The following is a 20,630-nucleotide window of genomic DNA, read 5'->3' on the forward strand; positions in this document are numbered from 1 at the left end:
TTCTGTCTGTGACAGCAGTAACCTTGGAAACCAGGCTGCTAACACATCTCAATCCCAGAGCTTCCTAAAGCTGAGCTGCTTCTTGCTTTCTTTTCGTGTGGTCTGGGCACGGCTGTTTTGTGGGCTGATGTTAACCGTTTTGTTTTTTCCACGTCGTTGGCACAGACAAGAACAAGCAGAAAACCTTTCTAGACACCCCTCTCTGGTCGCACCTCACCTAGAGCCTTCCCGACTTGGTGGTAACAATCCCAGAATTCCCGACAGACACAACTCCGCCAAAGGGCAGCTGAAAGCAGGCTCTCCCTAGACCTGGCTTCAAAGGAACCAACCAGGTAACAGCGGCAGGCACACCCACCCAGGTACGCAGCGCGACCCCGACACCGCACCCCAGCCTCCAGAGAACCCTCGCGAGACAGGACCGCAGTGGGGGTGGGAAACGAGAGTAAGCCCACTATCTCGCGAGAAGAGGGGGCGTCGGCGGAAACGAGCAAATGGCCCCCTGGGCGCCCCGGCCCCAGCCGGTGGGCGGGGACGGAGGAAACCCGCCCCCTTCCGGCCCGCGTCCCCGCCCCCAGCCCTGAGGCGTCGGGCCGCGGGTACCGGCGCCTTCTTCTCCCGGTCCCCTGCGGCGGGCGCTAGCTCGGCTTCGACGCTCGGAGGGTTTGCGGCTAGGGGCGCAGAGGGGGCGGGGAGGACCCGCGACGCCCCGCCCCCTTCCGCGCTCCGGCCGCTAGGCCCGCCTCCGGGGGAACCTGGTCCCGAGGCGGCTCGGAGCGCAGGAGGCCGGCGCTGCCCGCAGGTGTCGGCAGCGGCGGAGCCACCGGCCCCATGGTGGGTTTCGGGGCCAACCGGCGGGCCGGCCGCCTGCCCTCCTTCGTGCTGGTGGTGCTGCTGGTGGTCATCGTCGTCCTTGCCTTCAACTACTGGAGCATCTCCTCCCGCCACGTTCTGCTTCAGGAGGAGGTGGCCGAGCTGCAGGGCCAAGTCCAGCGCACCGAGGTGGCCCGTGGGCGCCTGGAGAAGCGCAATTCGGACCTCTTGCTCTTGGTGGACACGCATAAGAAGCAGATCGACCAGAAGGAGGCCGACTACGGCCGCCTGAGCAGCCGGCTGCAGGCCAGGGAGGGCCTGGGGAAGAGATGCGAGGATGACAAGGTAAGGTCGAGCCCTGTCCTCGGCCCTCCTGGAGTTCTTCTTTCCACCTCTGGGGTGAGGTATTAATATTAGCCCACGGGCGGATGCTGTATGCCTTCAGCAAGGTAGCCCTGGAAGCTCCCCAGCAATCCCGGTCGTTGTCAGACTTTCCCGGTATCAGCGCCACATTCTCCATTCGCTTCCAGAGAGACTGGCTGTAAGTTCTAGTTCTCTAGTGGCCTATGGGGTAGATGCCGCCTTTTCTCCAAGAGCTCAGCTGCTGAGCTGGCAGTGGTAACCATCTGGCCTGTGTGTGGCTGCCTTACGTTCACGGGCACAGAAATCTGCAGACTGCCAGGTATGGTATGGGCATTGTCTCATCCTCATTCTGTGCAGACTGATCAATATTAATTTCTTTATTCCAGAATGTGGCTTCCCTTCCCTTTTGGTGCTCAACATATATTTTTAAACAGTATGACTTTTTAAAATCTCCATAAGTCGATGTATTTTGTTCAGTAAAAACCAAATCATTTTTGTGTTGCAAGTGGTGTGATAGATGAGTCAGGAATCATATATGAGCCACACTTGTGACTTGGGCACCGTTAATCTATTATGTTCTCAATTTGAATTGTTAATGAAATTAGCCAAAATGGTAAAATCTAAAAATAAGTTCTTAGGAACAGAATCTTAAGTCTGTGTCATTATTCTTGAAATAAAATTATGTATACTTAAGTAGATATTAGGGCTGTTGTTAAGTACAGGTAGAAAATACAAAATTTTAAGTTTAAAAAGCTTAAGACAACTGTGATTGTATCCTACTTATTTATATTTGTTTTCACCATTTTATTGATAGTTTATAACTTAGGCAACTTCAGTTGGTATAGCAGAATTTCGAAAATTTCTAGATGGGCACTATAGTAGACAACTTTTCTGGGCTTTTAAAAAACAATTTAAATTGACATTTATTGTGTGTGTGTGTGTGTGTGTGTGTGTGTGTGTGCGTGTGCGTGCGCGCGTGCGCACGCCTGCACACACATGCCAAAGTACACGTGTGGAGATCAGAGGACAGCTTTCTGGAGTCATTTCTCTCCTTCTATCCTGTTCGGGAGTTTCAGGGACTGAACTCAGGTCACCTGTCTTGTCAGCACGTATTTTTACTTGCTGAGCTATGTTGCTGGCCCTTAAATTAAGTCTTATTTTTGTGTGTGTGTATGTGTATTCATCAGAGTGCCCATGTGGATTTCAGGGGATAACCTGTACGAGTCATTTTTCTCCTTCTACCATGCTGGGCCTGGGGATGGAACTCAAGTTCCATGAGATTTCATGAGCTCCCAACTTCTTCCCCTCTGACTTCTACCTTGCTTCTTATTCCATGAAAACTGAGGCTCTCCATGTTTGTGGCGACCCTTTCTTCATGATACAGTATGGACCTCTTCTGAGAGGGCTAGGGCTCAGCAGCCTTAGCACCTGCTACACACTGAACTCTGAGCATGAAAAACTCTTGAATACAGTAGGTAGAGAAAACTGAGAATTTGGAGTGTTAAACTAATAAGGTCTTCAAGATGGACAAAGACACCCTTTTGAGTTAGCTCTCTCTGCCTTCCTCGTTGTGGATCAAAAATGAGCTCCCAGTTGGTCCCTTGCTCTGCCGTTTGATGGACTTGGAAGTGTTTCAGTTTCCTTTTGCCGATAGCACACCCTGATCAAGGCAACTCTTAGAAGAATGCATTTTATTATTTTATGTGTACGGATGTTTTGACTGTGAGTTTATCTATGCACCTCATGAGTATCTGGTTCCCAAGGAAGCCAGAAGAAAGCTTTGAGTCTCCTGGAACTGGAGTTACAGGTGGTTTTGAGCCACCTTATGAGTGCTGGGAATTGAAGCCAGGTCTCCTGCAGAAGGCACAGAGGAACACTGGGAATGACATGAGTCCTTTGAAACCTCAACGCCTGCCTGTAGTTGAATTTTTTTTTTTACTCTTTAGGGGGCCTGCCACCCATCTCCCAAATAAATACATGGAGACTTATTTCTACTTATGAATTCCTGGCCTTAATTTGGCTTGTTTCTAGCCAGCTTTTCTAACTTAAATTAGCCTGTTTCTCTTTACAGTTTGCCTCTGGGCTTTTACCTTTCTTTATTCTATTTATCTTTCTTTCCTTCTTTCTCCATGGCTGGCTGGGTGCCTGGCCCCTAGTGTCGAACTCTCCTCCTTTTCTCACTCTTCCTGTTCTTCTCCCTTGAGCCCAGATTCCTCCTATTTATTCTCCCTGCCTGGCAGCTCCGCCCGTTTCTCTCTCATGCCTAGCTGTTGGCTATTCAGCTCTTTATTAGACCAATCAGATATTTTAGGCAGGCAAAGTAACACAGCTCTACAGAGTTAAACAAATGCAACATAAAAGAATGCAACACATCTTTGCATCATTAAACAAATATTCCACAGCATAAACGAATGTAACACATCTTTAAACTAATATTCTACAACACTTGTCCCCAGTGACACACCTCCTTCAACAAGGCCATACCTCCTAATCCTTCCCAAACAGTTCCACCAACTGGGGATCAAGTATTCAAACATGTGAGCCCATCGGAACCATTCTTATTCAAGCTACCTCAGAGATACAGGAATCCCAGCTCTGGAACCAGGAAGGTGATATTATTTGCTTCCTTCAGTTTATTGTGCCATTTCTGTCAGGAGAATAAGATAGCTTGAAAGTGTTCTAATCACTGTCCAGGAAAGTAGGAAATCAGACCCATTTCTCTAGATTCTCTCCAATTTACTGTATTTTATTCTGTTCTGTAAAGGATTTTATCTTGGAGGAGTTATTAATTTGCCAGGGCTGCCACAATGGTACCACAGACTAGATAGAGAACTTTAATTTGTACACAGCCGTGGAGGCAGGGAGTCCCATGTCAAGGTATTGGCAAGGGCTGGTTTTCTCTGAGACTGCTCACCTTGGCTGCAGATGATGGCCTTCTTGCTCCCTTATCCTGCCATGGCATTCCCTATGTGTGTGCATCCCCAGTGCCTCATCTTCTTAGGTTCTGGCTGTACGTGACTTATTGAAGTAAAACAAACATCATCTTCAGGAGTTTACCTGTGCCTGCATAGAAAAAAGCATTCCAGCTCTTTTCATATAAAAATAAAATGAACTAAATTATCTTATTGTTTTTTTTTTTTACTTTGGCTTAAAAATTACTTTTTAAAAAAGCTTTATATTTATTAATTTATTCTTATTTTTTATTTTATATGTTTGAGAGTTTTGCTGCAAATATGTCTGTGTACCATGTGTGTGTCTGGTACCCAGTGAGGCCACAAGAAGGTGTTGCATCCCCTGGAATTGGAGTTACAGATGGTTGTGAGCTGCCATGTGAGTGCTGGGACTCGAACCTAGGTCCTTTGGAAAAGCAGTCAGTGCTCTTAAAAATACATTGTTGAGGGCTGGAGAGATGACTCAGAGGTTAAGAGCACTGGCTGCACTTTCAGAGGTTCTGAGTTCAATTCCTAACAACCACATGGCAGCTTATAACCATCTGTAATGAGATCTGATGCCCTATTCTGGCGTGCAGGTGTGCATGCAGACAGAACACTATATACACAATTAATAAATCTTTAAAAAAAGACATGGGTTGTTGAGAATTTTTGCATATATGTTCATCATAGAGCTTGATTTATAATTTTCTTTTTCTGTTGGATCTTTTTCTGGTTTTGGTATCAGAGTAATACTGGCTTTGTTAAAGGAATTTAGAAGTGTAACTTACTTTTTTTTATGGAATAATTTGAGGAGTGTTGATATTCTTCTTTTGAGGTCTAGTTGAATTCTGTATTATATTAGGTTAGTTCTGTTTTTTTGTTGTTTTATTTTTTAATTTATATTGCAGGTGTGCTCTGTTCCTGGTTTGGACCTACTTTTCTCTCCCCCCACCCCCCAAATATATTCTGTCTGGAGTTTGAAAATCTAGTCTGCACAGGGAGGATGTGTAGCTCAATAGCAGAGTGCTTGCCTAGCATGTAGTAGGGTGTGTGTGTGTGTGTGTGTGTTTGTGTGTGTGTTTGTGTACACGCGCGTGCACTTGAGTTGCAAAGACTCTAACCCAGGTCCTTGCATATGTAGATAAGCACACTACTGCTAAGCTATATATCTATCTGAGCCCTCAGTCTGATCCCTAGGGCAGCAAAACAAGACAAATTGAAGTCTGGTAGGGAGTAGGCGTTGGGAGAGGCTGGGCAACAGGTGCAGGGCTAATTGACAGGATGTTCTCTTGCACAATCAGCTGACTACAGGTAACAGTCATGCACTGTGTATGTGTTTCAAGATAACGGTAAGGGTTTTAAGTGTTTCCCCAGCAAGAAATGAAAAGCATTTGAGGTGATGGATACATTAATTACTCTGCTTTGATCAATATACATTGAATAGGTGTATCAAAACATCACATGTGCTCTATGTATGAGTATTATATATCAAAATAAAATAGAAAACTAAAAACTGAGTGTTGTAAGCACAGATTTGGCACTACAAATTATGTGTGGACTCAGTAAATATTTGATGACTGATTTGGCAGTTTGCCCTGGTTTTGGAACCAAAGCATGTGTAAATATGTGCTGGGCTGCTCAACAGAGATTACCCACTTCTCTGAATGCACTGCACTACCTTTGGAAGATATGATCAAAATATTCTGATGTAAAACCATCCATCATCAACGCATTGTATTTTTAGCATGAGGAGAATATTGTTTTTGTTTCCTTCATATTTTTTTTCCCTACACACCCTCCCGGATTAGTTAATTTTGAGATGGAGTCTTGCTGTGTTGCTCACTCTAGTCTTATAATCCTGGGTTCAAGCAGAATTATAGAAGCCAAAACGGAAGATTAGTACATTTAGAGACTTTCCTCGTGACTATGGACTTTGATGGATTAGGTCTGTGTTTCACTTTTGGCAAGTGCTGTCTACATGTTGAATTTTTTAGCCAGAATGGTACTTTTACCACAGAGTTAGTTGTACTAAAGTCTCAGGGCCTGCTGAGTCTGGGGCTCTGTTAGACTACACAGAGAAGCCCTGTTTGGGGGGTGGTGTTTATGACTGTTTTGCTTTCTGGTATGTCTGTGCAAGTGCCTGAAGAGATCAGAAGAGGCTGTTGGGTTTCTTGGAATTGGAGTTATGGAAGGTTATGAGTCACCATGTAAATACTGGTAATTGAGCCCAGGTTCTTTGGAAGAATAGCCAGTGCTCTTAACCACTGGGCCATCTCTTTAGCACCCACCTCCATGTCGTCATTGTCCTTGGCCTCCTTGGCCTCCTCCTCCTTCAGAGGCATGTCAGGGCATGGTGGCTATTGAGGCTCCCTTTGTTCATTTTTTTAAAGATTTATGTATATGAATGCTCTATTGATTTTATGGCAGAAGAGGGCATCAGATCCCCACTATAGATGTTGTGAGCCACCACGTCGTTTCTGGGATTTGAACTCAGGGCCTTTGGAAGAGCAGCCAGTGCTCTTAACCATTGAGCCATCTCTCCACCACCCCACTTTGTTCATTTTTATATCTGACATTGTTGTTGTTACTGAACTGTCATTCTTTATGTATTCTAGGTGTCAAACTCAATCACACATGATCTGTAATTTTACCCCTTAATTTTGTAGGCTGTCGCTAGTGTTGTTTGAAGTTTTGAATGTTGATGAGGTTCAGTTTTATTTTTTTCTTTAGTTTTTTTTCTGCTTTTTGTTATTAAATTTAAGAAATAATTATAAAATCCAGGGTCATGAACAGTTTTTCCTGTTCTAAAAGTTACACAGTTCTACTTCTGTTGAGGCCTTTGTTCCTATATGACATGATACAATGTTGCTTTGCATATGGTTTATTCAGTTGTCCTAGCATGTTGAAGAAACTTGTCATGATTAATCTTGCCAATGTAATTGGATTGACAGACATCTAGGGGGTTAGTAAAGCATGTCTCAAGTGTCTATGAGGATGTTTCCAGAGAGTTTGTGAGGGCTCTGACCTAAACAGTGGTTTCATCTTCTAATGGATTCAGTATTCGAGTAGACTGTTGTGGGGGAGAAAGTGGGTCACTGGAGGGATTCCTTTAGAAGATAAGTCCTGGTCCATTTTTGTACTGTTCTCTGCTTCCTGCCATAAGGTGAACAAGCTCCTGTATCATATGCTTTTTTTGTTAGGCTATTATGCTTGAAGCTAGGCCCAGCAGTATTGAAGCCAGCTGTCCTGAACTTCTCAAACTGACCCAAATAAATCCTCCTTCTTAAGTTTACAGCAGGTACCCTGTCATTGTGGAAAAACTGATACGGGCCTCTTCTTTCTCCATTAACTCTCTTGGCATCTATGTAGAAAATCAGTTGATTGTATACGTGTTGACTTGTTTTGGGCCTCTTAGGGCCAGACACTTGACAGTTTTAAATGCCATACTAAGGGGTTTTAGTTAATTCTCAAGGGTAAGAGGAATAATATAATAAAATTTATTTTGAAAAGGTAAGAGCTGGGCATTGCAGCACATATCTGTAAACCCAGGAAATGGAAGCTTTTAGAAATAATGTTCAGATAGGGGTGGGGGTCGGGGTGCACGCCTTTAATCCCAGCATTTAGGAGACAGGGGCAGGCAGATCTCTGTGAGTTTGAGGGTAGCCAAGGCTATACAGAGAAACCCTGTCTCAAAAACCAAAATAATAATAATAATAATAATGTTCGTGTTGAGGAGATAATTTTCAGTAAAGTACTTGCCTTATAATCATGAGGACCTAAGTTTGATCCCAGAGCCACATAAAAATGGGGGACTAGGCCAAGCGGTGGTGGTGCACGCCTTTAATCCCAGCATTCGGGAAGCAGAGGCAGGTGGATCTCTGTGAGTTCAAGGCCAGCCTGGTCTCCAAAGTGAGTTCCAGGAAAGGCACAAAGCTACACAGAGAAACCCTGTCTGGGGGGAAAAAAGGGGGGGGGGGGACTAGAGTATATAGGCTACTAAAGACTAGGGAGAAGGATTCAGTCTGTACAGCTGTGGGAAAGCCCTCATCTCTATTGGGTGTGATCTGCTGAGGGAGGAGCACCAACACCCCTCCCTTAAGTAAACCCTTATCAGTACTCTGCAAGGAAGCCCAATAAAAACACTGGCTCTCTGAGTGAAATTTGATAGAATCATGCTTCTGTCTGTTGTTGGGACCTTTGGAGAAGGGACATTGTTTATATCTCCTCCTGGGAGGGAATTTGACTGACATTGTTTATGTCATGTACACATAGAAGTCAGAGGACTACTTGTGGAGATTATTCTCTCCCTCCACTTTGTGGTTTTCTGGGATCAAGCTCAGATTGTCAGGCTGGAGGGCAAGTTCCCTTCCTTCCTTACACTGGCCCATAGTTAATATTCTTTGTTTTGTTTTGTTTTGAGACCAAGTCTCTTTGTACAACTCTGGCTGTCCTGGAACTTACTTTGTAGACCAAGCTGGTCTCAAATTCAGAGACCTGCCTACCTTTGCCTCTTGAGTGCTGGGATTAAAGGCAAGCACTAACAATTCCAGCTCATAGCTGACGCTCTTGAAGGAGATAGCCACAGGAAAATCATTAACTATATATTCAGAGTGGATAATTGAAGTAGTTAGGAGAAGATAATCCAAAATGTACTTCCTTGTAATATAATTAGCTTAGAGCTACTAAAAAAGAATTAAAAATTGGCTGAATGTGGCAGCATATGCTTTTAATCCCAGCACTTGGGAGGCAGAGGCAAGTGGATGTTTATGAGCTTGAAACTAGCCTGGTGTGTTTAATGAGTTCCAGGCCAGCCAGAGCTACACAGTAAGACCCTGTCTTAAAACAAATAAAAAATTGGGAATACACCTTGCCAAAACAAAACAAAACAATGGGTAGAGCAAAAAAAATCTGGTAAAACTTCAGATTACAGAACCAAGACAGAAAAAATCAGTTCTGCTTCTGTTTATAGTCAGTGAACTGTTGAAGCATATCCTTAACAATTCTCTTCACATTGATAACAAAACAAAAAAAAAAACACTTGGGATTTTAAAAAGGGATGAGAAGCTCCTACATTGAAAATTACAGGTTGGGGATTTAGCTCAGTGGTAGAGCGCTTGCCTAGCAAGGGCAAGGCCTTGGGTTCGATCCTCAGCTCCACAAAAAAAAAAAACAAAAAAAAAAAAAAGAAGAAGAAGAAGAAGAAAGAAAGAAAAGAAAATTACAAAACACTAATGAAGGAAATTGAAGAATACAAAAAATGGAAAGGTATCTCCTATCTCCTGATCACTGATTGGAAGAAAGAATACTGTTAAAATATCCATACCAAAGACAACCATGAGCTGAAAGTGAAAGGATTTAAGTTAATATCCCAAGCAAATGCAAATGGAAAACAAATGGTGTAGCTACTCTGCTATCTGATAAGATAGACTTCAAGCCAAAATTGGCCAGGAAAGATGAAAAAGGCCATATATACTAAGGGAACAGTTCATCAAGAAGATAGAACAGTTATGAAGGCAAGATGGCCTAGCAGCTGAAGGTACTTGTTGCAAGCCTGATGATCTGAGTTTGATCCCTGGGACTAACATTGTGGAAAGAGAGAACCAACTTCTACAAGTTGTCCTCTGACCTCCACATATATGGGGTGGCTTGCATGTCTCCACAAACTAAGATTAACTAAACAATTGTTAAAAGAAGATATAATAATTGTAAATATTTATGCACCCAACATTGGGGCTCTCAACTTTATAAAACAAAACTAATAGACACCAAAGTATACATAAGTCCTGACAAAATAATAGTAGATGACTTTAGTTCCTCACTATCATCAGTAGATAGGTCATCTAGACTAAAAATCAAGAAATTTAAGGGCTGAGCTGTACTATAGATTAAATGAATTTAATAGACATTTATAGAATATCCCATCCAGTAAGACTGAGATACATATTCCTCTTAGCAGCACATGGAACTTTCTCTAAAATAGATCATATTTTAGGCCATAAAGCAAGTCTTAACAAATAAAAAAATAAATAAAAATAATTTCTTGTATTGTGTCATAAAACTAGAACTCAATAGCAAGAGATTCCACAGAAAATATAAAACTTCAGAGAGTAAACAATACTCTCCTTTATTATTGAAGATAGCATTGAAAAATCAGGAACAAATTAAGTTTCTAGAATCAAATGAAAGTGAAAACAACTTACCAGACCCTTTGGGATTACAACTAAGGCAAGTCTGAGAGGTAAGTTTTTATCTGTAAGTGTCAACATTGAAATATTAGAGAAATCTCAAATAAATAACCTAATAACACACCTCACAGTCACAAAAGAAGAGAAGGAAAAAGAGCAAACCAAATCCCAAAACAGTAGATGAAATAATAAAGATCAGAGCAGGAACTAATGAAATGGAGATTAAAAAAAATAATACAAAAAACTAACAAAACAAAAAGTTCTTTGGAAAACCAAACAAGATAAGAAAGTCTTAGCAAAAGTAGTCAAAAGAAATTGAAGAACTAGAAGGAAACTTTGTAAACTTTACAAGATGTGCTAGTTTGAATGTAATTGGACTCCATAAACTCATAAGGAGTGGCACTATCAGGAGGCATGGCTTTGTTGGAGTGGGTATGGCCTTGTTAGAGGAAGTGTGTCACTGTGGGGCGGGCTTTGAGCTTGCCTATGCTTAAGATACAGCCCAGTGTTTCAGCAGACTTCCTGTTGCATGCAAGATGTAGGACTGTCAGTTACTACTCCAGCACCACAACTGCCTGCACGCCACCATGCTTCTGTCATGAAAACAATGGACTGAACCTCTGAAACTGTAAGCGAGCCTCCCCAGTTAAATGTTTCCATGGCCATGGTGTCTCTTTACAGCAATAAAAACCCTAAGACACAAGATTGTTAAGGAACACCCTGAAATTTTACATTTAAAGAAAACTAGAAAATGAAGATAAGGATATAAATTCTTAGTCACATGTGACCTACTTAAATCCAGAAGATGTAAGCCATGTAATAGACCTATCACAGGCAGTGAAATTGAAGCAGCAATGAAGAGTTCCAACAAAGAAAAGCCCAGGATGGACAGATACACTGCTGAATTCTATTAGACTTTTAAAGAAGAGCTCATACCAATGCTCCTGTCATATAAAATAAAAAGCAAAGGAATACAAACATTCATTCTGTGAGTCTAGTATTACCCAGATACCAAAATCAGGTAAGGACACAGAAAGAAAACTTTAGACCAATTTCTTCCACCATGAACATAGAAACAAAAATTAACAGTAAAGTATTTACAAACCAAATTCAGTAACACATTTACAAAGACCACACACTATAATCAAGTTGGTTTCATTCCAGAGTTTCATTCAGGGATGGTTCAAATCAATAAATATAATATAGCACATGCACATGCTTAAAGACAGAAACCAGGCTGGGGAGATGACTCAGTGGGTCCTTGCTGCTTAAGCATAAGAATCTGAGTTGAGATTCCCATTACCCATATGAAAGACATGGCAGCCTGCCTGTGACCTGAGTGCTTGGGGCTGGGAGGGAAATGGGGGACTACTGGTAGATCCCAGTGGCTCCTTAGTCAGCCCCTGTAACTGAAAAGGTGAAGTCCAGGTTTAGTGAGAGATGGTGAAACTGAATGACCCTCAAAAAATACAGCAGAAACTCATTAGAAGGTGATGCCTGGCTGGGCAGTGGTAGTGCATGCCTTTAATCCCAGCACTCCGGAGGCAGGGGCAGGCAGATCTCTGTGAGTCGGAGGCCAGCCTGGTCTACAGAGCGAATTCCAGGAAAGGCGCAAAGCTACACAGAGAAACCCTGTCTCGAAAAACCAAAAAGAAGGAGGAGGAGGAGGAGGAGGAGGAGGAGGAGGAGGAGAAAAAGAAGGTGATGCCTGACATCAGCCTCTGACCTTCATACACATGAACATCAAGCACACACAGATGTATTCATACACCACACACACATATTTCACATGATCACCCCAATAGACATGAAAAGGCCTTTGGCAAAATTCAACATCATTTCATGATAAAAGCCCCAAAGAAACAAATAGAAAGAACATACTTGAGCATAATAAAGATAATATGATAGACCAACAGCCAATATACTATTAGATCAGGAAAAACTGACAGTGTTTCTTTTAAAATCAGAAATGAGAAATAATATCTGCTCCACTTAGTATAATGCTTGAGGACTTAGCTAAAGCAGTGAGACAAGAGAAGGAAGTAAGAGAGCTCCAAATAGAGAAGGAAGAAGACAAATTATCCCTGTTTGTGTGATCCCATACTTAAAGACACTCTAGACTATTGGTTCTCAACCTTCCTAATGCTGTGACCCTAATACAGTTCCTCATGTTAATGGTGATCCCCAACCATAACATTATTTTGGTTGCTACTTCATAACTGTAATTTTGCTATTGTTATGAATGGTACTGTATATGTCTGATATGCAAGATATATGATATGCAACCCCTGTGAAAAGGTCATTTGATCCCTAAGAGGTCAATGTCTACAGGTTGAGAACTACTGCTATGTCCCAGAAAACTCTTAAGGTCTCATAAATGCTTTTAGCAGTACAGAAGGATACTAAACCAACACATGAAGATTAGTTGCTTTACTGTCTTTTAGTAGTGAACTCGCTGAGAAAGAAATAAGAGGAAGGGAAAACATTCACAGTAGCTTAAAAACAAACAACAACAAAAAAGAACTAAGACTAAAGATAAGCCTAACCAAGGATGTGAACGACTTCCACAATGAAAACTTTAAAATGGAAGAGAGATATTGAAGACATTATAATGTGAAAAGATCTCCCATGCTCAAAGTTTGGCAAAATTTATATTATAAAAATGGCTATATTACCAAAAGTGATCTACATATGTGTAGTGGGTAGCCATTCCATCTTTGACCTGGAAGTACCACCCCCTTTGAGGCTTCAGTAACTTGTCATGCCTACAAGGCGGAGCCAAGAGAGGACCCCTAAAGACTCAAGATCCGGATGGGTGAGTTCTCTTGGTTCCTGGATCCTGGATGCTGGAAGTAGACTGAGCAGAGTTCTCCAGGGAACAACGCTGGACTGTGCTTCACCTTTCCCAGATCCTGTAACCTATCCCTTTACTTGTAAGTTACCCCACAAAATAAACCTCCCTTTTAACTAGGAGTTTCCTTAATATTTAAACCAATACATATGCAACACAGTCCCCATCAAAATTCCAGTGGCATGCTTCACAAAATTAAAAGAGAAAAAAACACATAAAATTTGTGTAAAAACACAAAAGACAGAACAGTCAAAGCAGTCCTAGGTAGAAAGAGTGATGCTGGAGACATCACAATACCTGATTTCAAATTATACCACAGAGCCATTCATTGTAACAAGATTCATGTTCCAGCATGGCACTGAAACAAACTGACTTGTAAATCAGTGGAATAGAATTGAAAGAATTCTCAAAAGAAGAAATAAAAGGAGCTCAAGAGATGGCTCAGTGGTTAAGAGAAAGAGGACCCGGGTTCAGTTCCCAGAATCCACATGGCAGCTCCAGTCCCAGGGGGTCTGACACCCTTGTCTGACCTCTGTGAGCAATAGGTACACATGTGGTACACAGACATACATGCAGACAGAACACCCACATATGGAAATATTAGTTAATTTTTTAAAAAGAAGAAATTAAAAATGTCAATAAATGCATGAAAAAATGTTCAGCACTCTTAGTCTTTGGGGGATGCGTATTAAAATTGCATCGAAGGCTGAGATTATACCTCAGTTGGCAGAATGTTTGCCTAGTTCCCTTCTTTCCTGTCCTCTGGTAGGTTGCTAAATACCTTAGGCTGCTCTGGGACTCACTATGCAACTTAGCAAGTCTTGAACTTAGGGTCCTCCTGCCCCTGCCCCTACCCCCCTGCAATACTGGCATTGTTCACATGTAGTACTACACTTGGCTGTGCTCTGTCTCATGTGCTTATTTCAAGCATTGTTGGAGAAAGTCATGTAACCATACTTGTAGAAATTTTTGGTCAGCAAACTAAATAGCCACACCTTAAGTAAATTTCTCTAGGCAGTATGTCCTTTAGAATACTTTTCAGATCTCTTCCCTGTTTAGACCAACTCCTTTTTCTCACCCTTTCCCCCATTTAAATTCCTTTTCTCCTTTCTCAAGGCTGTCCCCTGCCTGTTTAAGAATTGTATGGTAAGACTTGTTCTACCAAATCTCCAGGCATACTCACATCTGCACTGTTTAGTCTTTAGTTAAAGGAAGGTCCTTCTGTCAATCTTCCTACTTGCTTTGGAGACCTTTAACAAATCTCTCTATAAATTTGCTCCCTTGCTAGACAATTGTGAAGCATACCATTGAAACCAGAGGCAGGCGGCGGATCTCTGTGAGTTCGAGGATAGCCAGGGCTACGTAGAGAATCCCTGTCTCAAAAATCAAGCAAACAAACAAATGCTCTGTAGCATTTACAGATACTTAGATCTTCCCCCTTTGCAGTCAGATATTCTTGAAGAGAATTCTTTTTCTCATGCCTGCATTTTCTTTTCCACTCCTCAGGTCTCAGCACCTTTTGTCCCGTTCACTGTGCTCTTGGCTCCCATGATACCAGTTTTCCCTGGTTTTCTGTGTCTTACTCTCCTTTGCTGGATTCATCTCTGCTTACCATTGTTTAGTACCATTCATTCATTTTAGTTTGAAGCCTCTTCATTTTATTCTTTTCCTAAGTAACCATATTTGCTCACAAAACTTCAGTTATTCTCTGCAAGACCATGACTTCGGAGTTTGTATCATCCAGTCAGAACTCCCTTCTGTTTCTTGTGTCTTTCTTTGTTTTTCCAGATAGGGTTTCTTTGTGTATCTTGGCTATCCTTCAGTAGACTAGGCTGGCCTCAAATTCACAGAAATCCACCTGCCTTTGCCTCCCAAGTTCTGGGATTAAAGGCCTGTACCACTACCATCCGGCTTCCTATGTGTTTCCTATATCTTTAATCTCTGCAGTGTCCTTCACCTACTGGGTGCTCAGTATTTCCTTGTCACTGTCTAATGAAATGAATGATTTCAGTGTTTTAACAGACAAACAAAATACTTTGTATGCCCAGTCTTAGCACATAGTGCACTCAGTAAATACTTTATAAATTATTAATTGAATGAATAATGAATGTATACCACAATAAAATACAATTAATGACTAAATGAAAAAAATTGTGGTTCCTTATAGCCAATTATGACCAAAGATTTTGAGTGCTGATTTAAAGTATATAACGAATAGGGCCAATGAGGTAGCTAATGGTCCAGCAAGTAAATGCACTTGTGGCTAGGCCTAATGACCTGAGTTCAATCATTTCAATCTCTGGAACCCACATGGTGAAGGAAAGAACCAGCTCCTGTAAGTTTTCTTCTGACCACCACCCATGTACACAAACATGCAGTAAATAAGTTAATATAATAAAATTATTTTTAAAAGTATGTAATAAGACAAGTGTAGCATGAATCTTAAAAGGTCTTATTAATAAAAACAAACCTGGAGCCAGGTACTGGGGTGAATGCTGAAAGATCAGAGAGACAGAACAGGCCACAGCTAACCTCACCTGGCCAATTCCTTAGCTGATCCTGTTTCCTCAGACTGGAAGCCTCTGAGTCCTCATCCGAATGAATCTCAGCTGAACTGCTGCTCAAAGCCCAAAAGCTTAACAGCTCTAGTTCCTGGTTTTCACACCTTATATACCTTTCTGCTTTCTGCCATCACTTCCTGGGATTAAAGGCTTGAGTCACCATGCCTGACTGTTTCTAGTGTGGCTTTGAACTCACAGAGATCCAGTTGGATCTCTGCCTCCAGAATGCTAGGTTTAAAGGTGTGTGCACCACCATTTTCTCACCTCTATGTCTATCTAGCGGCTGTTCTGTCCTCTGACCCTAGATAAGTTTATTAGGATGCACGATATATTGGGGGACACAATATATCACCGCAGACAAGTGCTTTTAAACCAAGCACTTAAAAAGAGGCAGGAATATTGCTGCAAGTTCAAGGGCACCCAGGGCTATATAACAAGACTTTGACTTACATATCCTACTCTCCATGCAGTAAAGTGTGGTTTCCTCTACTATTTCAAGAGAGACAGGTCTTAATGGATCAAGTAAAAGAAACAAGTGTATTTGAAATGTTGTGAAATGGAAAAGATTACTCTCCTATCACATATAATACATGCACAGTGGTCACAGGCACAGTCTTTGGATTGATACTGCTTGGAAGAGTATCCAGGATCTGTGCCTATGACTTAGGGCACAGAGTCCACATCTGTGAAATGGAGAATATTACTATGCCTACTTTGTAGGGTGGTTGTAAGCATTAAATGAGGTTATATATAGAAAGAGAATTTATCACAGGAGCTGGTATAAAATAAACAATATACATTCACTATGCTATAACTTGGCTCTTTTTTTTCATGTGTATGAGTTTTGCCTAAAGGTATGTATGTGCACCATGTGAGTGCCTCTTTCCTTGGAGGCCAGAAGAGGGCATAGATTCTCTGAAACTTGGAGTTACAGACAGTTGTGAACTGCCATATGGATGCTAGGAACTGAAACCAAGTCCTCTGGAAAAGCAGCAAGTGCTTTTAACTGCTGAGACATCTCTTCAGCCCCTAATTTAGAGCTTGAACATTGCTGAAAAGTCCATGTGTTAAAGGCTTTGTTCCCAGTGCTCAGTACTATTGGGAGCTGGTAGGACTAGTGGTAAGGCCTAGTGGAAACAAGTGGAGCCTTTGAGGCCAGGCCCTCGAGGGAGAAATTGATATCCCAGCCCATCTGCTTCCTCTCTTTGCTTCCCAGCAGAGATGAGCAGGCCTTTTCCATGTATTCCCTGTCATGTTGTGCTATCTTGCAACAGGCCCAAGGGACAAAGGGACCATGTGGCTGTGAACTGAAATCTTAGAAAGAAAAGTCTAAATAAATCTTTTTTCCTTATAGTTGGTTATCAATGGTAGAATAGTTGTTAATGGTGCTCCATTTTTAGACAGCTGGCATATTTTCTAGCCAAAAACAGTATAGATTAGTGATTGCTATACCTGGCTATTTATCAGAATCTTCTTGAGTTCCTGTTACCATCATTCCTAGGTTTCTGAATCTTGCTAAGTGGTGGAGGGGAAAGACTATGGGTTTTTTGTTGCTTGTTTCTTTGTGAATTTTGAAGTCTATAACTTGCTTTATTTGTATTGTGTTGGGGAATATTATTCTGAGGTGTGTTACTTTTGTTTATCCTGCATTTGTTTAACTCTGTAAAGCTGTGTTACTGTGCCTGTCTAAAACACTTGATGGTCTAATAAAGAACTGAATGGCCAAAAGAAAGGCAGGAGAAAGGATAGGCAGGGCTGGCAGGCAGAGAGAATATATAGAAGGAGAAATCTGAGAGGAAAAGAGAAGTAGCCATAGAAGAAGGAGGACTCCAGGGGTCAGCCACCCAGCTACACAGCAAGCCACAGAGTAAGAAATAATGAAAGGTACACAGAAATAGAGAAAGATAAAAGCCCAAAGGCAAAAGATAGATAGGATAAGTTAAGGAAAGCTGGCTAGAAACAAGCCAAGCTAAGGCCAGGTGTTTATAATTAAGTATAAACCTCCATGTGTGTATTTATTTGGGAGCTAGGTGGTGGGGCCCCCAAAAGAGTAAAAAACAAAAACTACAATAGTGTAAGATGGCTTGAATTTGTGATTCTCCTGCTTTTGCTTCTCAGTTTAGAAAATGTCTTAATTTTTATTACATTTATGTATTTATTTAGTGTGTAAATGTGGCCATAGCACGTATTAGGGGTCAGAGGATAACTTGTGAAAGTCAGTTCTCTCCTATCCAGCATGAGGGTTCTGGGGAATCAAACTTAGGTTGTCTGGCTTGGTGGCAAGTTCTTTAACCCACTGAGCCATCTCACCAGCCCAGTTTAAAAACCAAAAACAACCAAAACATAATACATACATACATATATGTGTGTGTGTTTATATTACTACCAAATATATTAAAGAAGAGAGAACTGTTTGTAGAGATCATTTGAGTGTGACCTGAGATAGAGTTTTAAAATGGGGGTGGGAAGCAGACACTTTTTGGTGTTGGAGACAAAGGAGAGAGAAATGATGGTAGCTTATTAAAAGCTAAGTATATGTAACCTTTGTCGTAATTGGTCATAGCTGTGCTAATTGCCCGAGAACAAGCCATAATGAAAGGTAAGCAGACACAGCTGAGCCATTTTCAGGCCCCCAGATGAAAAGGAGAACAGCAGCTGAGCTGGTAACAGCTGCCAACATTAATCTAGACAAACCACAAGGGCTGGGGAAAGTGTTAAAAGAATTTCAGCAAGGGCTGGTCGGTGAATAAAGAAAAGGTTTTAGGTAGTAGAGGATGAAAGGTTAGAGGACATGTATGAAATAGCTGGGAATGAATAAGAAGTATGCTAGGAACTATAAGAAGGAAATTCTTCCTGAGAAGAGACAAGAACCCGTGCCTCAGAAAAGAGGTCTTAGGAAGAACAGTGCTACTATTTGGACATGAGGTGTCCTCAAAAACGCTTATGTGTTTGGGGCTTAGTCCCCGGGGGTTGGTGTTAATTTGGGAGGTCTGGAAACTTGATAGAGCTTGACTGAAGGAAATAGGTGCCTGGAGGTGGGGCCATAAGGTATTTCAAAGAGGAAGACAGGAAGGGGTCAGGAACAAAATACCTCAGAACTACTCCATAGTCTTACTACCTTGATAGTCTGCCCGAATATATGAAGGCAGGTGACAAGACTACACTCACTTGAAACTGTAAACCAGCAGTAAACCTTGGTCCCTTTACTTTGTTTCTCTAATGTAAGTACTAACTAAGCCCCACTTCGTTCAGCTTCCAAGATCAGATAAGATATTGTGGACTCAGGACTGTATAACTATAGATTCCCTTAGGTTGTCTCTGTTGACTATTCTGTCACAGCAGTGAGAAATGTAGCCAGGAAATAAACAAAACATTGACATGGCAGAGGCTAGAGAGAGTATAGTGAATTGACTCCAATCCTAAAGGTCAGTATTACAGGAAAGTGGAGGAGAAATAAACTCTTAAGACAATGAAAGTGTTGATGGAATTAAGTGAGGAAGTTCAAAAATCTGTGAGGGGTTCAGAATGTAGCTTAGTTGGCATAATGCTTGCCTAGCATGTACTAGACTCGGGGCTCAGTCCCAGCACTACATAAACTAGGTATGGATGCACAACTTGTAATCCCAGCACTTGGGAGGTGGAGGCAGGATCATTAGAAGTTTCAAGGTTAGCCCAGTGATGATAGTTCATGCCTTTAATCCCAGCATTAGGGAGGCAGAGGCCAGCTGATCTCTGTGAGTGTGAAGCCAGCCTGGTCTACACAAAAAGTTCCAGGACAGCCAGAGCCACACGGAGAAACCCTGTCTTGAAAAAGAAAAAAGTTTCAAGGTCATTCTCACCTATATACTTAGTTTGAAGCCAGCCTAGGATACCAGACCTTGCCTCCGCCCCCCCATCTTGATCACTAATTAAAATTAATTTTAAATGAAGCATGAATGAACATAATTTATAGGGAAGAGTATAAAGCACAAAGCATGGAGCATACAGGTCTAGGGAGTCACTCAGCAAACATACATCCAGGCTGGCCTCGAACGCGGAGACCTGCCTGCCTCTGCCTCCTGAGTGCTGGGATTACAGGGGTGCGCCTCCACCACTCAGCTGAGCCATAATTCTTACTCTCAGAATCCTCACTTCTGATAAACATTGAGGGTTGACAACAGTCTTAAGTGGCATTTGCACTGGAAATAAGACCATATGTAACTTTTGAAAAAAAAAGTTGTTATGAATTATTGCACTGGGGACCCCTGAGGGTATCCCACATGGCCTGGGAAACCTGCTGGCATGCTGGACAGATGCATGCCATGTGAGCATGGCATTGGCCAGCAATCCATAATCCAGATGCTGCATCCACGCAGAAAGTTTATTATAATAGAGAGATGAAGAGAGAGAGAGAAAGAGGTCAAGGGGGCGCACCTCGTGGAAGGAAAATGGGAAGAGAGAGGGAGGGGAGGAGTTTGTCCTTAGAATGAGGCTTTGATGTCAGGATGCAGGGTGGCGGGGGGGTTTCAGAGGGTGGATCAGAACATTAACATTCCTCTGTCTGAATTATTATAAAAAGAGGTGGGTTATAGGAGCATGTGGGGGAACAAGGGCACTGAATTCTTGAGGCTGTTTCAAGCTGACAAGGGGTGAAGTGGGGAGGGGGAAACCAGGAGTCACGCACAGCAGAATATCTCAGGAACGTTCCTTGAGGGAGCTGAGGAGGCAGGTTGCAGCAGTGGTGTTCCAGGAGCTTGGGGTGGGGGGGGAAATGGCATGCCAAATCAGGAGTATAGAAGCCATGGCATCTGCTATTTCTCTGGAGGTCAGGTGGAAACAATGAATCTGCAAAATATGCTTGAAAAATAGGTGGGGTCAGAAATGGGCTCTGGAGATTAGTTTTCGTCAGACCAGATTTCTTGATGCAGTAGCAAAACTTTTCCCAGGA

The 20,630-nt window shown here is 42.1% G+C and overlaps 1 protein-coding gene across 2 annotated transcripts in view; it reads left to right on the top strand.

Annotated features, from left to right (window-relative positions):
* Positions 1-485: 485 nt before the first annotated feature.
* Golm2 (golgi membrane protein 2) overlaps positions 486-20,630 on the top strand; it is a 70,915-nt gene continuing 50,770 nt past the window's right edge. Inside the window, exon 1 of one of the 2 annotated variants that reach the window (XM_036184079.1) lies at positions 486-1,155. In XM_036184079.1, the coding sequence (XP_036039972.1) occupies positions 829-1,155 (327 nt within the window). In that variant the 5' untranslated portion in view covers positions 486-828. The remainder of the gene's footprint in view (positions 1,156-20,630) is intronic. The other variant, XM_036184080.1, reaches the window with a different exon arrangement.

The sequence above is a fragment of the Onychomys torridus genome, chromosome 4, assembly GCF_903995425.1.
Source record: "Onychomys torridus chromosome 4, mOncTor1.1, whole genome shotgun sequence".
Taxonomy (NCBI): domain Eukaryota; kingdom Metazoa; phylum Chordata; class Mammalia; order Rodentia; family Cricetidae; genus Onychomys; species Onychomys torridus.